This window comes from Aotus nancymaae, unplaced genomic scaffold (assembly GCF_030222135.1).
Source record: "Aotus nancymaae isolate 86718 unplaced genomic scaffold, 86718_ANA_hifiasm-v0.15.2.pri h1tg000067l, whole genome shotgun sequence".
In the NCBI taxonomy this organism is placed as follows: domain Eukaryota; kingdom Metazoa; phylum Chordata; class Mammalia; order Primates; family Aotidae; genus Aotus; species Aotus nancymaae.
Window position 1 is genome coordinate 17,703,730 of NW_026988482.1, and position 23,508 is coordinate 17,727,237.

Here is a 23,508-nt window from a genome sequence, read left to right on the forward strand (position 1 = left end):
ACAGCGCTCAGCTTTCAGGCAGGCTCCAGAGCCCTGCCGAGGGCCAGCAGCCGTCCTGTCTCTAGCCATCCGGCACAGGAGGGCTGGGCGGCACCACCGCTAGACCACACTTCTCCTGGCCCTTCCCAGAAGATCGCTGGCTTAAGACAATGACTGCTGCCAAGACCCACCCAGGAACTCTGGGCTGATCCATCACAGCTAAATGAAAGGAGATGAAGCCACCCTGAAGGCCCACTCACCTTTGCTGAGAAGCCGTGTGTGGAGAAGAGCAACCGTTCCCACAGAAAGCTCTACCAGCTGTCTGAGCCCACCCTCCCACACTCCCCGCAGCAGACCCTGAGAAAGGCCATGTGTGAGGAACACCCGCCGAGTTACATCCTGCAGAACCTCTGCTTTGGAGCCGAAGGAAGGGAGGGCCCTGTGGAGGGTATGGCAGACAGTATCGGGGAAGGGTGGTATTTAACACCCTCAGGCTCAGGAAAGGAAGCAACTGTCTAAGAACACGGAAGTTACCAGAAACAAAACACAACGTCGCTTTTCCTATGACCAGCCTGATGGGCCAAGGTCAGGGACAGGCCAATTCATAATCCATTAGTAACCACTAACAGACAGGCAGGTGGACCCAGCCAGAGCCAAGATCAAAGCCTCAGGACAAATCCAGGGAAGGGCTTCCAGATTAAGACTCAGAGAGGAGTGGCAAGGGGAAAGTGGGAAAGGTGACAAATTACAGTGTACTCATATCTTCCAAAGAGCTTCCTCTAAAATGACCTGTTTCATTAGGCACTGAAATGTTCTAATCATGAAAAAAAAGAAATGTTCTCTTATCTGTCTCACACCTTCAGTGACTTAAGCCATCAAGCTGCGGTGTGTATATAAAATGTATAAACACAGACACACACATCTAATTACACACGTGCAATACATACTCATGTATACACATCAACACACACATACCAACACACCCCAAATATACACACTCACCCAGCCCATAAATATCCATGTTTGTACACATGGACACTAACTATAGCTAGCTATGTATGCTATATACACACAGGTATGAATACAAGCCAGACAAAGAGGAAGAAAATGTACCTCTTAAATGTCAAAAACAACAATGTGAAGACATGAGTTCACAGCAAACATCCAGTCCAGGGAAGGCCAAGTACCCAGAAGTGCAAGGCTCTCTGGCCGGAGGGCCCACCCTGTCGCCCAGTGGAGCCTGCTGGGGACCTACCCGCCATTGAGGGTGGGCGTCAGGTCGAAGAGTGTGCAGAGTCCCACAGACATGAGCAGCGAGCTGAGCACCGTGACCACAGCGGCCAGGGCCAGCCCCCACTTGGACTTGACCATGTCGATCTTGCCTGGAGGGCAGAGAGGGCACATCAGGGTGGCCCCTCCCCCAGCCCCCGGCACACATGGGCTCCCTAGAGTAGGGTACCTTGACAGTCGAGGAAGGGAAAGCTCCTGGTTTCACTGAAACAAAGGGACAGGCACAAGCACTTCCCACTGTCATGAACACAGTACACCTTTTAGGAACCCTAACCCAGGAAGGGGCTGAATGTGGAAAGAACCCTGGCCCCACCCAAGCCCCTAAGACCCTGCTGGGGGATGAAGCCCTAGCTCTGGCAACCACCAGGTGTGTTCCTATATCTCTACCCGAAGCCACCTCCAGAGGCAAGGAACCAGGTGACATGGAAATGCCCGTTTAGCTTGGAGAAAGCCCCTGGTCTCCCTGCCATGAACCTACGCGTGGAAAAGTAGATGTAGGCAAACAAGATGATATAGGTGGTCACGAGGGGGATGAGCTCGGCGACACCAATCTCCTCCTTGAAGTGCACGTGGACCAGGCTCTCCGCCCGAAGGCTGCAGTTGGGGCTGGGGTGCAGAAGCATCAGGCGGGCATGCAGGCTGCCCAGGAACCTGGTCAAGGGCAGGGTTGGGGGTAGATGGAAGTGTCCCTCTTGGTTCCGGGGACAAAGACAATCCTGGACAGAGGGTCCATCAGGACCTCCCTCCTGCCCCTGTGTTGGAAGGGAACTTCCCTATGATGCCTGAGAGTCTCTATAATCTCCAGGGGTGCTGGGAAAATCACAAAGGGGACAAAGTTTTCTCAGGAGCTCCTCCTACTCCTTTCTCAATCTCCCTTTCTGGACCTACTACACCGCTCTTGATTGCCAGGAAAGCCTATTGGAAGCACCTCGAGTGCCTTTGCCAGCTGGGGAGACACCTGCAGTGCCCCACTGGAAAGGACTCAGGCCATAGGGAGCCCAGCAGTAACCAGCTGGGGATGCCTGCCCTAGGCTCAAGAGAGACCACAGGAGGGACCAGGACACGGAGACTGCCAGCCCCGCCTTTGTCCCCTGCGCTTAATCAGCTGCCAGGTCACCCCCATTAAAATGTGGTAGACAGCATCATTTAGTCTAAGGGATATAAACATTTCAACAGGAGGCCTGGAAACTCTCCCAGTTCCAGGGGGGCATTCAGAACACTCTAACCAGAAGACGAACTACTCAAAACCCCACGTCACTCAGCAGACCAGTCAGGAGCCCAGGGCGCTCTCAATCTTACTTGGCATGGTAGCGCTGGAAAACCAGGGTGATGGTATAGGAGACCATCCTCTTCCTGGTGTAGAGGCTCACCCCACTGTACTTTCCGGGAACACCAAACAACAAGTCTGCAGGCAGAAACCAGCACGTACTGACAAAGAAATCACAGCTACTGCAAAGCCAACAAGGACCCCTTTTCTACCCCCAACCCAGGAAATAGGGTAAACTCTGATCCGCCTAAGTGCCCATCAAAAAGACAGTGACCAACGGGCACCCTTCCATGTCTGAAGGGAACTTGTGCCAGGGCTACCTTTGAGCGTGGCTGAAGTCTGCAGGGTTTTAGGCTCGTGCTGGTGGATAGTCCCGATGATGTCAGGATCAGCATGGAAGCGTTCCCAGTCATTCTGCCAGAAGTTCCCAGGGGACAGCAGCAGGCATCCATGCTCAGGGAGAAGGTTCCTGAGCTTCCTGAGGCCTGGCAGCAGGTTGGTCACTTGCAGACACAACTCCTCTAAGCTCCTGGTCCCAGAGCTATGCAGGAGACAGGACAAGGCACCTGCTGTGTCTGCCACCAGAGGGCAGATCTGTTGTACTTAGGGGACATCTGTGTCTGTTCTTCAATGCCCTGTATTTGCTCTGATATCACCAAAGAGCCTGACGATTTGGGCAGCAGGGCAAAGTACTTCCAGGTGGCCAATAACCTAACCATGTCTGACTTTCAAAGTGCATCTGGAGCCCCAAAGCCCATCCCTTCTGAGGACAGGCAAGTGTACTATGGGAGCATGCACAACCCCGCCCACTAAAACACCTTGGCCAATTCAGTGGATGACCAGGGACTGGGGTAAATTAGGAGCTTCATTTAGTTCATCAAAGTATTTGTCAATGCCACTAGCTAACTAAAACCTGGCAGTGATGCAGCTTGCCAATTACACACATTGTATGCCAAGCCAGCATAATCCAGAGACCCACTGATAGGCAGGGGAGCACAATCTGGGCTGGGGCTTCAGAAGATACCCCCAGGTAGAGCTTGCTTCTCACCGGCAGAGACACCGCCATTACACACCATAACCCAAAGGCAGGAAGCCATGTGGGTCATAAGTCAGCTCAGTGGACACTGAGTGCATCTGAGATGTAAGGATGAGACTCAGGGCTGTGTGTGTGCCACTGGCATAGGTCCAAGGGCTATGCAGCCACCATGGACCCACAAGGATGCTGACAAATTCAAGGCTGGCTCACCCTCCATCCTTCTTGCTTGTTCTATTTCTGCAAAGCTGATTGGCTCACTGGAGTTACGGTGAGGTCCGTACTCTCCCTTTAGTACAGAATGGGATTCAGGGAGGCCAGGGACTCTGAGAGGGGTACCTGTCTCTCAGCACGTGGCTGTCTCTCAGCACGTGGTTCCGGATCTCCTCCACCAGCTGGAATGCCTGGGACAGAGGTGAACGAAATACATCTACTGCCAGGAGGTTCTTGTGCCAGGGAAACACTGAGGACTTCACAAATATCTGCTGGACATAAGCCACCGGGGCACCCACATACTGCAGAAGAAATGAGGGAGGGGTGGAAAGGGCAGTTCAGCACAGGAGGAAGAAACATGATCCAACTCAAGGGACTGAATGGGCATCTGAAACTGTGCCCCAAAGAGTTAAAGGAACCAACGACTAACAGAAGTTCTTGAGTTTGCAGGATGGCAGATAAGAAACAATTGGCTGAAACCCAGATACTCCCTTCACTTATGAGACAAAAGAACTGGCTGAAATAAGCTGGAACCAAGATGGCCGACAAGTTGTGCAGAATGAGCCTGTCGATGTCACAGCCTGAATTTCCGCTGCATATTTCATATTAACTGCCCCGGAAGTTGCACGTGGAACCCATGAGGTGGCAGGAAGAGATAACTGCATGCTTAAGGACTTTCCAGACATCCCCCTGTCCTTCCACCAATCATCTGCTAATCCCAGTATCCACCCTCTAAACCTTTTCTAATAAAATTACTGCCTCTCCTGTGTTCAAATCCTAAAAAAAAAAAAAGGAAAAGAAAATTGCTGCCTTAAAGCCAGCACAGGGAGACAGATTTGAGCTGGACTCCGGTCGCCTAGGGAGTTAACCTTCAATATAAAGCTTTTCTTTTCCTTGAATCCCGGTGTCATAGTATTGGCTTCTAGCACATTGGACAGTGAGCTCCTTTTGCTCAATAACACATCTACTATGGGCAAAGCACTGTGGGACCAGGTGTAGGCAAACTATGACTTGTAGGCCAAATCAGGGCCCACACCTGTTTTTCTTTTTGAGACAGGATCTCCACTCTTGTCACCCAATCAGCTCACTGCAACCTCAATCTCCCAGGCTCAAGCAATCCTCCCACCTCAGCACCCCCACCCCCCAAGGAGCTGAGACTAGAGGTGTGTACCACCACCATGCCTAATTGTCAAAACTTTTTTGTAGGGACAGGGTATCACTATGTTTCCAGGCTGGTCTTGAACTCCTGGGCTCAATAAATCCTCCCATCTCAGCCTCCCAAAGTGCCACACTTGCACACCTGGCTAACTTCTTTTTTTTTTTTTTTTTTTAATACTTTAAGTTCTGGGATACATATGCAGAATGTACAGGTTTGTTACATAGGTCTACACGTGCCATGGTGGTTTGCTACACCCATCAACCCGTCATCTATATTAGGTATTTCTCCTAATGCTACCCCTCCCCTCTAACTTCTATATTTTCTATAGAGATGGAGTCTCACCATGTTGCCCAGGCTGGTTAGCGCCTGTTTTTCCACATCCAGTTTTTACTGAAGCACAGACACACCCCTACATTACTTTGTCTATGGATGCTTTCACTCTACAATAGCAGAGTTAAATGGTTGCAACAGAGACCGCAAAGCCTAAATGTTTACTATCTAGCCCTTTATGGAACATGTCTGCTGACCATACCATAAGACTCCATACTCCCCAAAGCATAGAACCTGTCTCACTTATCCAGGATTGTCACTTGCAGCAGAGTAGTGGGTTTTGAAGATCGGAGGACCCAATTTTAAATCACAGCTTTCCAAATGTATGGCCTTGAAAATACTTTTGACGACTCTGGATTTCAATTTTCTCCTTGTGAAAGAGGAATAGCGACATTCAACCTGCAGCATCAAGATGTATGCACACACCACATACGCACACAAACCGTGTCTGAGAGATTAGCAGAAATAGTAGCAAGGAACAGTAAGGATATCACTTCGTCTGACCCCCAGGACAGCCTGATGAGAAACAAGGAGAGGCTCAGGCATTCAGAGCTTCACACTCCAGGCAGGGTGGGGCAAGGACTCAAACCAGGGTCTCTTCACTAAATATCATACACTTTTCTCACTAGAATCTGCCTACCCTTCAAGAGCTTATCAGGCATGTCAATGACAAGAGTGTTCACACACGCAACCTTCAGTGATAGGCATGTCGTGGAGTATCCCAAAACACATGCTGGGTCAGCCACCGCAGGGTCACAGCCCGGGACAAGGTGAGTGGAGCCGTAAGGTTAGAAAAGGACAGGTGGAGTGGGGCAGGAGGGAATGTGAGTTGCAAGGGATGCTGAGAGCACAGAAGGCCTGAACATCTGCACCAAGGAAACCTGTCAGGGGATAACAGAAATTACGAGGAAGATGACAGGCAGGCTCAGACCAAAGCCTGACTGAGCTGTCAGGATTTTAGTCAGTTGACAAAGCAAAGCCCAGTGTGTCTGAGGTGAAGGGGCAGCCTGATGCAAGCAATGCTCTGGAAAGACTCCCCTAGAGTTGGTGACAACTGGAGACAAGGAAAGACTGCTCACAGACAGTGGTGCACTGCGAGGTGTGGACTCGGGGCAGGGCTCAGCCCAGCTGAGGGATGAGGGGGTGTCTCCATGTGGGGTTCGCGCCCATGTGAGGCCCCTCGGAATTGGGCCTCGCCATATGGTGAGCTTGAGCCCGGACACAGTTTCTCGTTGGAGGCAGTCGAGATCGGGGAAAGTTAAACTGAGATCAAAGGATATCTAAAAGCAACTTTGCTAGACGATAAGATGATACCTATGTGGTCTGAGAAGACATTGTGTTTATTTTCTGTTTCTGCTTTTTATGACTTTGTCTACCCATTTGCTGGGTCCTGTGCTTGTTCTTGTGACTGCTGTTTGCACAGTTAACAGGCTTATTGCCTCTCTGGTGCCCTGCATAGATAGTTAACTTTTTAACTTTAGCCTTCACTGCTGTTTGCACAGTTAACAGGCTTACTGCCTCTCTGGTGCCTTGCATAGATAGTTAACTTTTTAACTTTAGCTTCCCCCAACCTGATAATGAGACCCGTCTGGATGACTTGATTGTATCGGATTATGTACCTGATTTTACTATTGTGTTATCTGCTGCCTAAGCTTGTATCCCAGGACTTTCTGTTCCCTTTGATGTATGAGATATTGGTGTCTGTTCCTGCAAATGAAGTAGGACAAAGATATATATACTAACTGTGTGCAAAAATAAATTTGTCACTTAAGCAAAAGCTTACTTGACCCTCCGGACCTCTCTATGCTTTCTCTCTTTTCTTCCAGCGCACTCCCCTATTCAGGTTGGAACCCTCTTGCTGGCCAAGAGTCCCCGGCAGACGTGCCGGCCGACCGGGAGCCCAGATCTCCACACCTGGGCTGCAGTCAGGAACTCCAAGGGGCATGTGTGTGAATGAAGGGGAGGCCATGGAGCCACTCACCGATGCCCTACTCCAGGTTACAGCATGGGCAAGGGCCAAGATGCTGACCGAGCACAGCAAGTTAATGCCTCCTGGGACCCTGGGCACAAAGGAACAATCAGAGATTTGTGAACTTTATGTCGTTGTGCCTTGGTGAGGACTCTGGGGACAGAAGGCCTCATCCACTTTGTCTTCCCTATCATATTCAGCCACTAGAAGCTGCTGGGAGGCACAGAGGCACCTGGATGGAGCTGGCTGCCACAGGCTGCAACCAGAACAGAAGCTCACACAGACCTGAGCAAGGCACGAGCACTAACCTGGTAGGGAAGTGTAGGCAGGGCCCACAATCACTGTGCTGAGCTCCCACAATCCCTACTTAATATTCAAGAGAGAAACGGGCATGGAATCTCTGGTATCCTGAGTGGATGATGGAGGAAGCAAGGGCCAGTGGGGTCCAGATGCCCCTAGGCAAAAGACGCCTAAATAGAGAGAAGCTGTGGTAGGCAACCTTCTAACATGGCCCCAAGAGTCCACACCTCCTGGTGTTCATGCACTTGTATCATCCCATCCCCTTAAGAGTGGGCTGGACCTAATGATTTGCCTATGACGAACGAACACAGCCACTGTGGTAAGAAATCAATTTTCCAATTAGGTTACAAAAGACTATGACTCCTTCTCCCACCCCGGCCCCCTTCTTTCAGGAGCTACCACTCTGATGAAACCAGCAACCACATTGTGAGCTGCTCAGGGAAGGCCTATGTGGCAAAGAATTGAGGGAGGCCTTCAGCCAGCACACAGTAAGGAACTGAGGTCCTCAACTAACGGCCTGTAAGGAACCTACATTTAAGTGAGCTTGGAAGGAGATCCTTCTCCAGTTGACCTTTGAGATGGCTGCAGCCCTGGCTGACAACTCTACTACAGCCTTGTGAGAGACGTTGAGCTCAAGGACCCAGATAAGAGAACCATGGCTCAGAGAGATCAATGAAATGTCCAAAGTCACACAACTGATAGACAACAGGGCCAGGATTGAAACCCAGGACTGGGTAACTCTGAACAACGTGAGTCACATGGAGAAAGATACAGAAGGAAAGGCTTAGCACAAGCAGCGTGGGAGAAGAGCTGAGGTCCTGGGGGCCCCTGGGGTCTCTGGCCACGATGGTTGAGAGCATGAGGCTCCCACCCAGAGCTTCCTGGAAACTCTCTATCCACACTCACACCACGACCACAAACTACAATGCTGGCCATGGAAGTCTGGCATAGAACAAGCCCAGCCACCTCTGTGGACCTGCCAGCTAGGCCTTAGTATGAGGCTCAGATTTTTTTTTCTCTTTTCTTCTTCTTTTTTTTTTTTTTGAGAAGAAGTTTCGTTCTTGTTGCCCAGGCTGGAGTGTAATGGAGCGATCTCGGCCCACCACAACCTCCGCCTCCTGGGTTCAAGTGATTCTCCTGCCTCAGCTTCCTGAGTAGCTGGGATTACAGGAATGTGCCACCATGCCCAACTAATTTTGTATTTTTAGTAGAAATAGGGTTTCTCCGCGTTGGTCAGGCTGGTCTCGAGCTCCCGACCTCAGGTGATCCACCTGCCTCGGCCTCCCAAAGTGCTGGGATTACAGGCATGAGCCACTGTGCCCGGCCAAGACTCAGATTTTCATAATGAGCCAGTCTTGGGAACCCAGATAGTGCTGGAGACCCCAGATTTTTGAAAAATAGAATGCTTCCTATTTAGATAGAGCAACCTAGATCTCCAGGTATTTTACCTGTGTGGGCTCCCTCAGAACAGGATGTGGAGGACTCCTGACATTCAGCTCTTCTAGAGAATAGGCATCCTGATCCTTGCCTTCCAACCCTGGTAGGCAAGGGCTGTGGTGGGAACAGCAGGCTCAGGAGACCTACCTGAGTTCAAATCCCAGTGCCACTGCTCCCTGGCTGAGTCCCTTAGATGATGGTCTCTATACTCTCCAAGCTTTGTTCCTTACTGAAGGAAATGAGAATAAAACCTCAGACCTCACCAGAACACCATGAGGACCAAACAAAACAACACATGTGAACCATGAAGATCTAGCAAAGTATCTGAAAATATATTAGTTATATATATATATATATCATTTCTATTATCCCTTAAAACTATGATACTGGAGTTGGTGTCCCAGGCACAATCATTTCAGTCTACAAGTTTCTGCAAGTTCAATACAATGGGTCTTCTTACCACCACTGTCATTGAGTCATTGCCTCTAAGGGAATGGCTTCCCACTGTCTACACAATTAAAGTTTAAACTTCACAGCCCAGGATTCAACTTGGTTCTACCTAGCATGCTCCAAGAAAAACTACAGATTCACTGTCTCCTAAATAAGCCACGTTGCTTCTTTATTCAACAAGAAACCTTTCTTGGGCATCTACTATGTGTAAAACATGGAGTATATAAACTTAGGTGAAACATGACTCCAATGGGGTCGTCATGTAGAGCTCAAAGAAGAAGCTACGGACATACTGCAAGAGAGCTGGGGAAGGCTTCCTGGAGGAAGTCACACCAAGCTGAGGGATAAAGCCTAAGTAGTGTACATCTGGTGCACACCACAATGCAGTCCAAGCACATGAAACTTCTCCCCTGTGCTTGACCAGCCAGACCTGATCAATGACAATGATAACAATGGCGACAGCCACAAACATTTGTTGAATGCAAGCGATGAACAAGGCACTGTGCTAAATCCTTGCATTCTTTCACTTAATCACAAAAATGACAATGTATAATGTAGGTATAATTACTATCCCATTTTATGGATGTGGAAACTAAGGCACAAGATGTTAGTTACTTGCCCAAGGTCATAGAGTTGGAAAACAAAGTCTCTACTTTTTCTGCTTTGCTCTTCTCTTCCTCTGGTAAAAACATCCCTGTGCCCAGAAAGAAATGCCTTTCTCCAAGAGTAGCCATGGAGGCCAGCGGTCACAGTGACAACACACGGTGAGCCTAACTCAGAGCACAAAGACATGGCAGAATTGACTGGAGTCCTTTCTGGAGGACACGTGAAGGTGTAACTGTAGGGTGCAGCCACCAATCCCATTGTGGAGAAGCACCTAGCAAAAGGGGAGGAGGAGGCCTACATAAAAAGAGAACTGTCTCCAGCATGAAGATCCACAATTCAATGAAAAGAAGTCAAACAACTCAACACAAAATGGAGACATCTGAACACACATGTCACAAAGGAAGACAGGCAAACAATAAGCACTTGAAAAAGTGACTAAGGTCATTAGTCATCTAGGAAGTGAAAATTAAAATCACAATCACAATGAGATTTCTCTATATTAGAATGGCTTTTTTAAAAATCCAAACAATTAGCCAGGCACAGTGGCTCACACCTGTAATCCCAGCACTTTGGGAGGCTAAGGCGGGCAGATCATGGGGTCAGGGGTTTGAGACCAGCCTGACCAACATGATGAAACCCCGTCTCTACTTAAAAATACAAAAATTAGCTGGGCGTGGTGGTACACACCTGTAATCCCAGCTACTTGGGAGGCTGAGGCAGAAGAATTGCTTGAACCCGGGAGGTGGAGGTTGCGGTGAGCCGAGAGCGTGCCACTGCTCTCCAGCCTGGGCGACAGAGCAAGACTCCGTATAAAAATAAATAAATAAATACATCCAAACAACTGAAGATACCAAGAACTTTACAGTGCACAGACTAAACCTTAATGTACAGGAATTTTAAAAATAATTTAGGAGGCCAAGGGATATGAAAAGAATGATGCTTCATCTCTGCAGTCCTTCTTCCAAAACCCAAAATCCACGGTGAAATTCTTAACCAAAGTCCAAAGTGTATTCAGATTTTCTTAAGTTTTTGCCTAACGTCCTTTTTCTTTTCCAGGATCCCATCCAGGAAACCACATTACATTTAGCTGTTGTGTCTCCTGAGGCTTCTTGTAGCCTGTGACAGTTTCTCAGACTTCCCTTGCTTTTGATGATCTTGACAGCTTCGAGGGGTACTGGTCAGGCAGTTTGGAGGGTATCCCTTGACTAGGATTTGTCTGATGTTTTACTCATGGTTAGACTGGGGTTATGAGTTTGGGTGAGGAAGATCGGCAGTAAAATGTACTCCTCCTCACATATCAAGGGCACACTCAGTCAATGTGATTTATTGCTGCTGCGTTAGCCCCACTCACTTACTAAGGAAGTGTCTGTCAGGCTTCTCCACTGTAAACGTGCTTTTTCCCACAGCCACACTCTCCTCTTTGGAAGAAAGTCACCATGCACAGTCCATACTTTAGGGAGTGAAGAGTTATGCCTCACCTTCTTGAGGAAGGAGTATCTATATACATTACTTAGAATATTTTTTGCCCAGGATATCTGTCTATTGTCCATTCATTTATTTATATTATTTATATTTCTTCAAGCATATGGACTCAGGATAAACTCACAGAGAATTATTTTATATTTTGAGTTATAATTCAATACTGGTTTATTTTGTTGCAAAAATTGCTCTAGCACTGACCACCAGGAGCTCTTTCAGTTGCCCCCTTATGTGTCTTTGACATATATTATATTTACTTTAAACTTTGAAAATCTTTTGTTTTCTCTTCTCAAACAGTATAGGATCTCCTCAAGGACAGTGAGACTCTATCTGTCCCCCACATCGCCCTGCTGGGCACACCACGCCCATGCAATAAACAAGTGCTGAACTGAGCAATGAGTAGAGCAAGGACCTAAGTTTTGGCTCCTTGGTACAGGCAGCAGACGCCTGCAATGTGAGGTCTACTGCCCAAGTCTCCTATTTTCCCTTTTTTTATTTTTATTTTTAATATTTTTAGAGACAAGGTCTCACTCTGTTGCCCCAGCTGGACTGCAACAGTATGATCATAGCTTGCTGCAGCCTTGAACTCCTAGGCTCAAGTGATCATCCTACCTCAGCACTGGGATTACAGGGACGCACCACTGCACCCAGCCCTACTTTCCCTTTGGAAACCATCCTCTCTCATTCTCAGCAAGGTGGTGACAACAATAAAATACCGCCTGTAGCCACAGGGCCTGGGAAGGGGACAGGCAGGTAACCCTATTCATAGTCAACTGGGTTCCCACTCATCCTCCACTGGATTGGATGATGCAAAAACATGGGGCTGAAGCTGCTAGGGCCACTGTTGGGAAGACAAGAGTGGAGCTGACCCAGAGAGGACAAAGTCAAGAGATGGACTCGTTTTGAGGCCCACACTACGTTGTGCTGAAGTCAGCCCTGCACCTGGCTAAGTTATATGAACCAAAAGTTCCCTTTTCACTTACTCTGATTTGGGTTGAATTCTGTTCTTCCTAACTAAATCAGTCCTTACCATCCATGTCAGTATCGCTGGCCTGTATTTTTGTCAAGGACAGTCAATGGAGGTGAGATAATTGACCACTAAGCCTGTGTGACACCAGGTGACTGCCCTGGGCCCAAGTCTCCCTCGCAATCCTGTAGGGGATGAGGGCTCCAATCAGAAAGAGAAAAAATGGACAATCCTCTGAGTCCAGAACCCTCCAGTTATTCTGCACAAACACTTTCTATCATCATTCCATCATTCAAAGAGCTCATAAACACATAACACCGCTTATGGCCTTATCATTAAACATCTATTCCACACCAACAGGCCAACTGAACTCTACTAGTCAAGAAATACAAACACTCCCTTATGTGCTAAAATTGCATTAAAAGGTTAATGAAGGCTGGACACAGTGGCTCACGCCTATAATCCCAGCACTTGAGGAAGCAGAGGCAGGCAGATCACTTGAGGTCAGGAGTTTGAGATCAGCCTGGCCAACATGGTGAAACCCCAACCCTACTAAAAATACAAAAATTATCCAGGCATGGTGGCATATGCCTGTAGTCCCAGGTACTCAGGAGGCTGAGGCAGGAGAATCACTTTGAACTCAGGAGGCAGAGGTTGCAGTGAGCTGAGATCATGCCACTGCAGTCCAGCCTGGGCAACAAAGCAAGACTCCATCTCGAAAAAATAAAAAGGTTAATGAGGGTAAAAGGTTTAACCAAGAAGGTCCCACAGTGAGCCACTGAGCTAATGGCCAAGCTGGGACATAAAGCCACAAAACTGGTTTCACCACAAATCTGATTCCAGCCAGCATCATACCATGCACCTTTGACTTTCATAGGCAGAGCCCCAAGAAGCCAGGGTTGTGCACTCCCCACTGACACCATGTACAGTTGTGGAACAGACCTATCTTACCAGATATACCTCTGTTTCAGCCGCTGAGTCAAGTTCATAACAAGTTATCTGACTACGACATTAACCAAAAAAGAAATGGGACTATGCTGACTGTCACAGAGAAGGTGGGAGAAGAGCTCTATTCAATGAGCTTTTATTTTCCTCAACAACAGATTCAGCAAGTCCAGCACCAATCCAGGGACCAGAGCACAACGCATGAAGGAAGGGCACTCTGCCCATACCTGGCAGGCAAAAGGTACAGAGATGAGCTAGTTAAGCTTCAGTGAGCTCCAAAGTAATGAGTACAATGTGAATTAGGTCCCATGACTGAGCCCCTCAAGTGGAGACCTTTTTTTTCATTTATATCAGTGTTCGGCCTAGAGACAGTCAACTGAAAATAGCGTAGTCCAGAACAAGCAGTGGGCTGGGGTCTGGAGACCTAGAGTTCCAAACTAAATAACTGGCTGGGCACAGTGGCTCATGCCTGTAATCCCAGTACTTTGGAAGGCCAAGGCAGGCAGATCACCTGAGGTCAGGAGTTCGAGACCAGCCTGGCCAACATAGTGAAACCACGTCTCTAATAAAAATACAAAACTAGTTGGACACTGGCGCACACCTGTAGTCCCAGCTACTTGGGAAGCTGAGGCAGAAGAATCACTTGAACCCGAAAGGCAGAGGTTGCCGTGAGCCAAGATCACATTACTGCACTCCAGCCTGGACAACACAGTGAGATTAAAATAAGAAAATTAAAAAATAAATAAATAAATAAATAAATAACTGAGGCACTTAATCATTCTGGGCCCCAGCTTCCTTACCTGGAAAAGAGATTTAAAACCTGCACTTTTTGGATTGTGAGGATAAAATAGGACCTGACAGACCTGAAAAAAATAAGTGCACAATACAAATACCAGACAGCGCTGGAACTCTATTAATGTCGGAATACTCTGAGATGCACAGTTGTTCTGACTGCCCAGGGACAAGGAGAAGATGGCCTGTGTGTCTGCCAGGATACTGCCACATATTGATCCAGCATGTGTGAGCCCAGGCCTAGCTGGCCATAGCTAGGACAAGCACAGATCTCAGTTTTGCTACAATAGTCATGCTTTGGCATCATTTGATGTTTCCTTTCAATAAAAGTTACTCATTAAATGTATAAACTAGCTGAGCGCGATGGTTCATGCCTGTAATTCCAGCACTTTGGGAGGCTGAGGTGGGCGGATCACCTGAGGTCAGGAGTTCAAGAGCATCCTGGCCAACATGGTGAAACCCTGTCTCCATTAAAAATACAAAAATTAGCCGGGCATGGTGGCAGGCATCTGTAGTCCCAGGCACCTGACCAACATGGAGAAACCCAGTCTCTACTAAAAATACAAAATTAGAGGCCGGGCGTGGTGGCTCACGCCTGTAATCCCAGTACTTTGGGAGGCCGAGGCGGGTGGATCACGAGGTCAAGAGATCGAGACCATCCTGGTCAACATGGTGAAACCCCGTCTCTACTAAAAATACAAAAAATTAGCTGGGCATGGTGGTGCGTGCCTGTAATCCCAGCTACTCGAGAGGCTGAGGCAGGAGAATTGCCTGAACCCAGGAGGCGGAGGTTGCGGTGAGCCGAGATCGCGCCATTGCACTCCAGCCTGGGTAACAAGAGCGAAACTCCGTCTCAAAAAAATAAAAAAAAAAAAATAAATAAAAATAAAAAAAAATACAAAATTAGCCGGGTGTGGTGGCACATGCTTATAATCTCAGCTACTTGGGAGGCTGAGGCAGGAGAATCACTTGAACCTGAGAGGTGGAGGTTGAGGTGAGCCAAGACCACACCATTGCACTCCAGCCTGGGCAACAAGTGTGAAACCCCAACTCAAAAAAATAAAAATAAAAACAGAGATCAAGCCAAAGCCAGCATGATGCTAATTTTTGTATTTTTAGTAGAGACGGGGTTTCACCATGTCGCCCAGCTAATTTTTGTAATTTTAGTAGAGACGGAGTTTCACCATGTTGGCCAGGTTCATCTCGAACTCCTGACTTCAGGTGATCTGTCTGCCTCGGTCTCTCAAAGTGCTGAGATTATAGCCGTGAGCCACCATGCCCAGCCAAGACGGAGTTTGCTGTTGTTGCCCAGGCTGGAGTGCAATGGTGCGATCTCGGCTCACTGCAACCTCTGCCTACCAGGTTCAAGCAATTCTCCTGCCTCAGTCTCCTGAGCACCTGGGATTACAGGAGCTGGGTGTGGTGGTGGGCACCTGCAATCCCAGCTACTCTGAGGCTGAAGCAGGAGTATCGCTTGAACCCAGGAGGCGGAGGTTGCAGTGAGCCGAGATCACACCATTGCACTCTAGCCTGGGCAACAAGAGCAAAATTCTGTCTCAAAAAAGAGACAAAAATGTATAAACTAAGTATCTATGTGGTGTGTTGATAAAGCTGTTAAAGTACATGAATTCACAAATCAGAAGCTGACCAACCTCACTCTCACTGGCAGACCCCTGCCTCAGCCAATCTCTACCCAACACTCTCGCTCAGGAACACGCTGAGTACCCACCCACTCAGGCTGCTCAGCAGGCTCTCCTTGTTCGTGGTTGGAGTCCACAGGCAGGGGTGAGTAATCCTTCACAGGAGTGGTGAATTCCACAGGTCCTGTTCCTGGCAAGGGGAGTTTCAGCAGTGGGTAGCTGGGATGAACAAAAAGGAGGTAAGAGTTAGGACACTATGAGAGGCAGTGTTCTCTCAGCAGTGACACAGGAGCCAATGGAGTTAATAACTAAATTCTGTTCGAACTGTAAAAATGTACAAACTACTAGAATCACAAAATAGCAAAGCCAAAACTCAGAAGTCATCTAGATTAGAATTTTTCAAACTTATTTTAGTCACATAAACCTTATGAAGAAGCCCAACTGGTAAAATAGACTGTTCTGTTAAATGTTTTTAGGCTGTATAAACTAAGTATGTATAAATATATTTAGTTACAATATTATATATAACATTGTTATAAAATATATATAGATACACATATATGTATGCATATAAACATATATATACACACACATTACATACATGTATATATATACACACACCCCATATATATATATGTATATTATGCATACATATATATGGTGTGTGTGTATATATATACACACATATGTATGGTGTGTGTGTATATATATACACACACATATGTATGCATGTGTGTATATGTGTGTGTGTGTCTGTGTATACAGGCACCCATAGTTACGCACAGCTAATCTTTCTATTTTTAGTGGAGAGGGGGTTTCACCACGTTGGCCAGGCTGGTCTTGAACTCCTGACCTCAGGTGATCCACCCATCTCGGCCTCCCAAAGTGCTGGGATTACAGGCGTTAGCCACCATGCCCGATTAGTTTACATATTTAATGAGTAAGTTTTATTGAAAGGAAACATCAGCTGGGTGCGGTGGCTCACGCCTGTAACCCCAGAACTTTGGGAGGCCGGTGGGTGGATCACGAGGTCAGGAGTTTTGAGACCAGACTAGGCAACACAGTGAAACTCCATCTCTACTAAAATACAAAAAATTATGCACGCATGGTGGTGCACGCCCATAGTCCCAGCTTCTCAGAGGCTAAGGCAGAGGAACCACTTGAACCCCAGAGGCAAACGTTGCAGTGAGCCAAGATCACGCCATTGCACTCCAGTCTGGTGACAAAGCGAGACTCAATATCAAAAAAAAAAAAAAATTAGAAAGGAAACACTAACACCAACATGTTATATAACATTATATTAATGTTTTCAGGGCTGGGTGCAGTGGCTCATGCCTGTAACACCAGCACTTTGAAAGGCTGAGGCCAGAGGATTGCTTGAGCCCAGAAGTTCGGGACCAGTGTGGACAACATAGTGGGATCTCATCTCTATAGAAAATCAAAAAAGTTAGCTGGGCGTGGCAGTGTGAGCCTGTGATCTCAGCTACTCAGGAGGCTGAGGCAGGAGGACTGCTTCAGCTGGGCAAGTAGAGGCTGCAGTGAGCCATGATTACACCACTGCACTCTAGCCTGGGCAACAGAACACCCCTGTCTTTGAAAAAAAAAAAAGTTTTCAGAGACTTAATAAAGGCAAGATGCTAAAACAAACAAGCAAAAATCACCTTGCCAAAATAGACATAAGGTAACAATAAAAAATGGGAGTGGGGGTACCTTTAAAAATTCAGAAAGATTCCAATTCAGATAGCTGAGCAACTGTTCCATTTAAAGAGAAAGACCATAAAAATTGCATATAATTTACTAAGTATGTGGTTTATACTAGGACCAAGAAAAAAATAAGTTAACAGATCCACTATACGCAAAGAAAAAGCCTTGACCTTGCATCAGAAAGTTGGCAAATAGGAGGGTGGGGCATGGTGGGGAAAAAAAAAAAAGCTGGCAAATAAGCCAGGTGTGGTGGCTCAAACCTGTAATAATCCCAACATTCTGGGAGAGGCCAAGCAGGCAGATCATTTGAGCTCAGGAGTTTGAGACTAGCCTGAGCAACATGGTGAAACTCCATCTCTACCAAAAATACAAACAATCAGCCAGGTGTGATGGTGTGCACCTGTGGTCCTAGCTATTGCCTGAGGTAGGAGGATCATTTGACCCTGGGAGGTGGAGGCTGCAGTGAGCCGAGATCGTGCCATTGCACTCCAGCCTAGGCAACACAGTGAGACTCCGTCTCAAGCAAAAAAAAAAAAAAGATGAAGAAAAAGTTGGCAAATAGATGTGCATTTTGTTTCAGGTCTCACTTTTTTAAATTTAGAAATAACTTCTATGTAGTACAATGCACATATCTTAAGTATAAAGTGCAGTAAGTTTTTACATGTATATATCCACCTAGATCAAGCTATAGAATATGTCCAGACCCGCAGAAGGCAGCTTTGTGCCCACTCCCAGTCAAGAGCATATCCCCTAATTTATCTCTATCACCATAAATTAGTTTTACCTATTTTTGTATGTCATATAAATGAAACCATCCATTCTACTTATGTACTCTTTTGGGACTGGCTGCTTTCACTCAAATTCTATCTGCTAGATTCCTCCACACTGGTGCACATACCAGATCATTCCTTTTTAGATACATACTATTCCACTAACGAATAAAGTACAGTGCACTTGTTTATTCCACTGGTTGAGAAACATTTGACTATTTCTGGGTTGAGCCATTAAACACAAAGTTGGGCCAGGTGTGGTGGCTCATGCCTATAATTCCAGCATTTTGGGAGTACAAAGTGGGCAGATCACCCTCTCGTCGAGAGTTCAAGACCAGCCTGACCAACATGGAGAAACCCCCGTCTCTATTAAAAATACAGAACAACATAATGTGATTCCAATTTCCTCTTTGAATTGAAATCCACCTTGTCTCACAACGAGCAGCAGCTTGTGCAATCCAGTGATTCAATGACTCAGATCCCTCTCTGATCTGCATGTAGGCAGTCCAGCTAACATGTCATCTGGGTGCTCTTTTTCTTTTTCTTTTTCTTTTCTTTTTCCCCCAAAATTAGATGTCACTGGGTGCTTGTTTTTTACCCCATGGTGCACCCACCGCTTACCAGGGCAGGTCCAGGGTAACAGTACCCTCTGTCTTGCTGGGCTGCTGCTGGGACATATCCCAGCCCTGGTGGTCTAACCTCCAAGAGTTATAAACAGACACCTCTTGCCATAGTGCCTATTTGCTACATGTTTCATCAGATTTTCCCAGAGGAAAGAACAGTCACTGCACCCAGGGGACAGGCAGGAAGAACAGCTAACTCTAGCTCACCTACAAGGCGCAGCACTGAGTTCATTTAAATTAGTGTCCTTGGCTCTCAGTCACTGAAACCTGCAGCCTCAACAGCAGCTCAGAGAAGAAAGTCACACAGCCTCAGTGCTGTTTGAGGCGAGTCTGACCCCTCATATACAGATGCCCTCTCTCACTCCCTGTATTCTACCACCTGATGGAGACAGGCACATTTCTAAGCTGTCATTGATCACCACCCCCTCTAGTAGTGTTCTGTACTTTCCCTGGGGTGACCCAGTCATGGTGAACCAGTGGTGTGCACAAAGTATTTCTGCAGCTCAGGTGGCTATTAGATTTGAATAGAGAAATTAAGTGTAGGAGTCCTTTCGGTTTGGCTATACAAGTCTTTCATCCCAGGAACAACAAAGGTAAGCAATTAAATGGAAACTGAACATCTGGCAAGACTACTATAAGCAGTCTATAACCATACTTTATTTTCTTTTACCTTTTTTTTTTTTTTTTGAGACGGATTCTCCCTCTGTCACTCAGGCTGGAGTGCAGTGGTACAACCTTGGCTCACTGCAACCTCCACCTCCAGGTTCAAGTGATTCTTCTGCCTCAGCCTCTCGAGTAGCTGGGACTACAGATGTGCACCACCACGCCTGGCTAATTTTTGTATTTTTAGTAGAGACGGGGTTTCACCATGTTGGCCAGGCTGGTCTTGAGCTCCTGACCTTGTGATCTACAGTGCCTGGCCCCATACTTTATTTTCTGCAGGTAATCCCAGGCTCTGGCAGAAGGGGGCACTGCTCTTCTGCTCTGGACAGAAAAGCTTCCTGGGGTTGAAGACGATGGTGAGGCTTGTGTCCCTGGGTCCATGATCTCTGGTTTTCTGGCCAAGTCCCAGAATCTATGGATTCTCTTATACAATCTTTATTGTCTTTGGAGGCTGAGAGACTTCACCCAGCTTGGAAAAATTTTACCAAGTCAATCAGGTTTAAAGAAAAAAAAAAAAGCTTTAAGATTACACGACAAAGATACTGGTTTGGGAAAATAACTACACAGCACTAAGAAGGTAACAGTACAAGGCTGGGCACAGTGGCTCACACCTGTAATCGCAACACTTTGGGAAGCCGAGGTAAATGGATCACTGGAGCTCAGGAGTTTGAGACCAGCCTGGGCAATATGACAAAACCCCAGCTCTACTGAAAATACAAAACATTAGTGGTGCACGCCTATAGTCCCACCTACTCAGGGGGCTAAGGCAGGAGAATCACTTGAGCCCAGGAAGTTGAGGCTGCAGTGAGCAGTGAGAAGTGGACCCTGTCTCAAAGAAGTAAAAAAAGAATGTGATAATACAAGGGCCTTACCTCTTAAAAGAAAAACAGGGTGACTACAAAAATAAGAGAAAACCACAGTACCATCAGAAAGTGAAACCAAAGTAGGACAACATAATGAGACCCCCCCCATCTCTACAAAGAATGAAAAACATCAGCCGAGTGTGGTAGCACACGCCTGTGGTCGTGGCTTCTCAGGAGGCTGAGACGGGAGGATCGCTTGAGCCTAGGAGGTTGAGGCTGTGGTGAGTTGTGACTGTGCCACTACATCCCAGCCTGGGTGACAGAGTGAGACCATGTCTCAAAAAAACTTTTTAAAAAGAGAAAGAGGTCAATTAACTTATAGAAACAACAACAACAACAACAAGAGCTGAGTTCTCAGAGCACTCCAAATTCATCATTTATGGGACACAGCTTTAAGTATTTTATCTTGTACAACACAATTTAGCAGCTTAAACACCAACACAAACATACTGAGCCAGAGTGAGACCAAGTGACAAAGTGCCACAGGTGCAGGTACGAGTCCCTAAGGCCTGGATTTGAACCCCAGTTCCCCTAATTATTAGTTGTGTGGACCACATAAATCTCTAAGTCCCTATCCCCCTTTGTTAAATGGAAATATAACTGGACCACTTCCTAATGTTATACCTGAAGCATCAACACAGCACCCAGCAAGAAACTCTCAGTGATGTTCATCTTTCTTTCTTTTTTTTTTTTTGTACAGACAGGGTGGGTCTTGCTGTGTTGCCCAGGCTGGTCTTGAACTCTTGGCCTCAAGTGATTCTCCCGCCTGGGCCTCCCAGTGTTGGAATTACAGGTATGAGCACTGTATCTGGCCAATGTTCATCTTTCTTACTGATAATCAGGGAAGAACTTGAAATCATTAGCAACTGAATTGAACAAGGAGTTCCCTCCTGACTCATCCTCCCTTCAGCTAACACCGAAAACATCTACAAACATTTCAAACTCATTAGATAGACAGTGAGTTTGAAAAACAGAATTCTTTCCAGAGAAAAGAGCAAGAGGGGCTCTTCACAGCTGTCAGTGTTTTAGAGCCAAAAGGGTCATCAGATATCCTCTTATATCAAACTCCTCCTTTATTATGTCATTGTCAGCCACAGTCTTCAGGCTTCTATGAGGCCTTGAGAAAGACAGACAGGAACAACGGCAGCTACAGCTCTCACAACTGTCCTTGGCAAGTGCAGCTGGCCCCAAGAATCGACAAGAGGTCTGAAGCAGGCTCCACATGAACACAAGAAAATGACTAGAGAGCAAAGAAGCAAGTCTTTGAGGTTAGCATGCCACAGGTTGTCCAAGGTACTGTTTGAATGGACTTTGCCTTGAAACACATGAAGAAGGCTCTTGCACTTAACCAGGTACTAAAAGGAAATCACTACTACTGAGAAAGAAAATTGAAATATCATGTCCTTCAATTATCTCAGTGTCTTTAGAAATGTCTAAACATTATTTTGAGATAGAGTACCAGTGATACAAATAAATCTGGTGAATCAATAGGTCAAGGCCAGCCTGGACTATTTTATTATATTAGCTAACCACGCCAGCACTAGAGTTCTCCACCGGCAGTTCCAAGGAGCCCAAGCTCCCATTGTGTAAAAAGTGTACAGAGGCCAAGGGCTCCATAGTGGTTAGGGTTAGAAAAGCTACTATCCTAAGACACTGGCCCACCATATCCAAGGCATCCCAAAAACATACCAGCAGGCTAAGATGCAGAACCCTGTGAAGAGGATGATGGGGATGGGATAGGATGCACAGAGGAGCCCATGGTTGTAGAAGGCCCGAGATATCTTCTCACGCAGTCTTTCAGTCAGGGTCATCCTCAGCCGAAGTCACCTTGCTGCCATCCCGGAAAGTGACCATGGATCAGCCTGGCACACACTGGACAGCAGTGACAATGAACAATATGTGCAGGTACCTGGTCAAAAGGGAGAAAAGTCAGTTAACGAAGACTACTTGGCTCTGCACGCTAGGACTGCTGGAGGGAAGCCACAGTTATGTGGCTGGGGAATGGTTTCAGAATGCTTATATGCAAGGTCTAGTGACATCAATCCCACCACACACACACACACACACACACACACACACACACACACACTCTCTCTCTCTCTCTCTCTCTCTCTCTCTCTCTCACCCCACTCAACTCCCTCCCTCCTATATTAGGCAATGCTAAAAGGCCACTCCCCGAAGGGCATTTTTCTCATGTGTGGCACAGGAAACCATGCCTGTGTAACAGACGTCACCTTCAGCTGCTCTCTGTCAAACAGGCATTCTTCCCCACGTTTCTCTATACACAAACCCTACTGAGAGAAGTCCTTGGGAAAAACCTTTATATAGGAATGGCCTCCCCAAAACACACTGTTGTACAAATAGCAATTTATCCATGAATAATGTTCAGTGGGGTCGGTCCTCAACATAAAAACACCAAAAAGCTTAGGCCTCTGAATAATGGTCACCAAGCAAAATTAACACTGGTAGAAGTCTCTGCTCTTGGTCCTATAGTTATTCCTGGGAGCGTGAAGGCAGAGGGCACCTCCTGTTCCTGTCTGCCCAGTAGCTGTCCCCTTCTACAAAGAACAGCAGCCTGGTGTGGCTCAGGGGAACCACCTCACTCCACAGGATTTAGTCTGGATTAACTATGAGTCAAGGTGCCCTGTGCGGACCCAAGCTACACTAACTGGGCCTCTCTCCCTGGACTTTGACTTCTAAACACAAAAAAACAGGACCTGGATATTCATGATGTTTATTCAGACCACAGAGGTTCCTGCTCCCAAGATCCCCAGGCTGTTCTGGCTCCCATCCTTTCTGAGGACTGGCTCATCAACTTTTCTGTTTTGTAAGCTATTCTATAACCTTCCAATAAATTCTCTTTTTGCTTGTGTTAGCCAAAATTAACTTCTGGTGCTTTCAAACAAATAACATTAAACCAATAAAATCAGAATAGAAAACTCTAGGAGACCCAGGGATCTAGAATTATCTTCCCGACTGAGCTCTCCAATGGAATCCAAGTTTAAACCTACTTATCTTGTTTCATGTTG

General features: G+C 46.8%; 1 protein-coding gene across 1 annotated transcript in view; it reads right to left on the reverse strand.

Annotated features, from left to right (window-relative positions):
- Window positions 1-23,508, reverse strand: part of LOC105731885 (sterol regulatory element-binding protein cleavage-activating protein) — a 141,304-nt gene that overhangs the window by 10,865 nt on the left and 106,931 nt on the right. Inside the window, 7 exon segments of the mRNA XM_064366966.1 lie at window positions 1,235-1,361; window positions 1,748-1,920; window positions 2,569-2,674; window positions 2,857-3,077; window positions 3,909-4,084; window positions 15,946-16,075; window positions 22,169-22,388. Of these exon segments, the coding sequence (XP_064223036.1) occupies window positions 1,235-1,361; window positions 1,748-1,920; window positions 2,569-2,674; window positions 2,857-3,077; window positions 3,909-4,084; window positions 15,946-16,075; window positions 22,169-22,290 (1,055 nt within the window). The 5' untranslated portion in view covers window positions 22,291-22,388.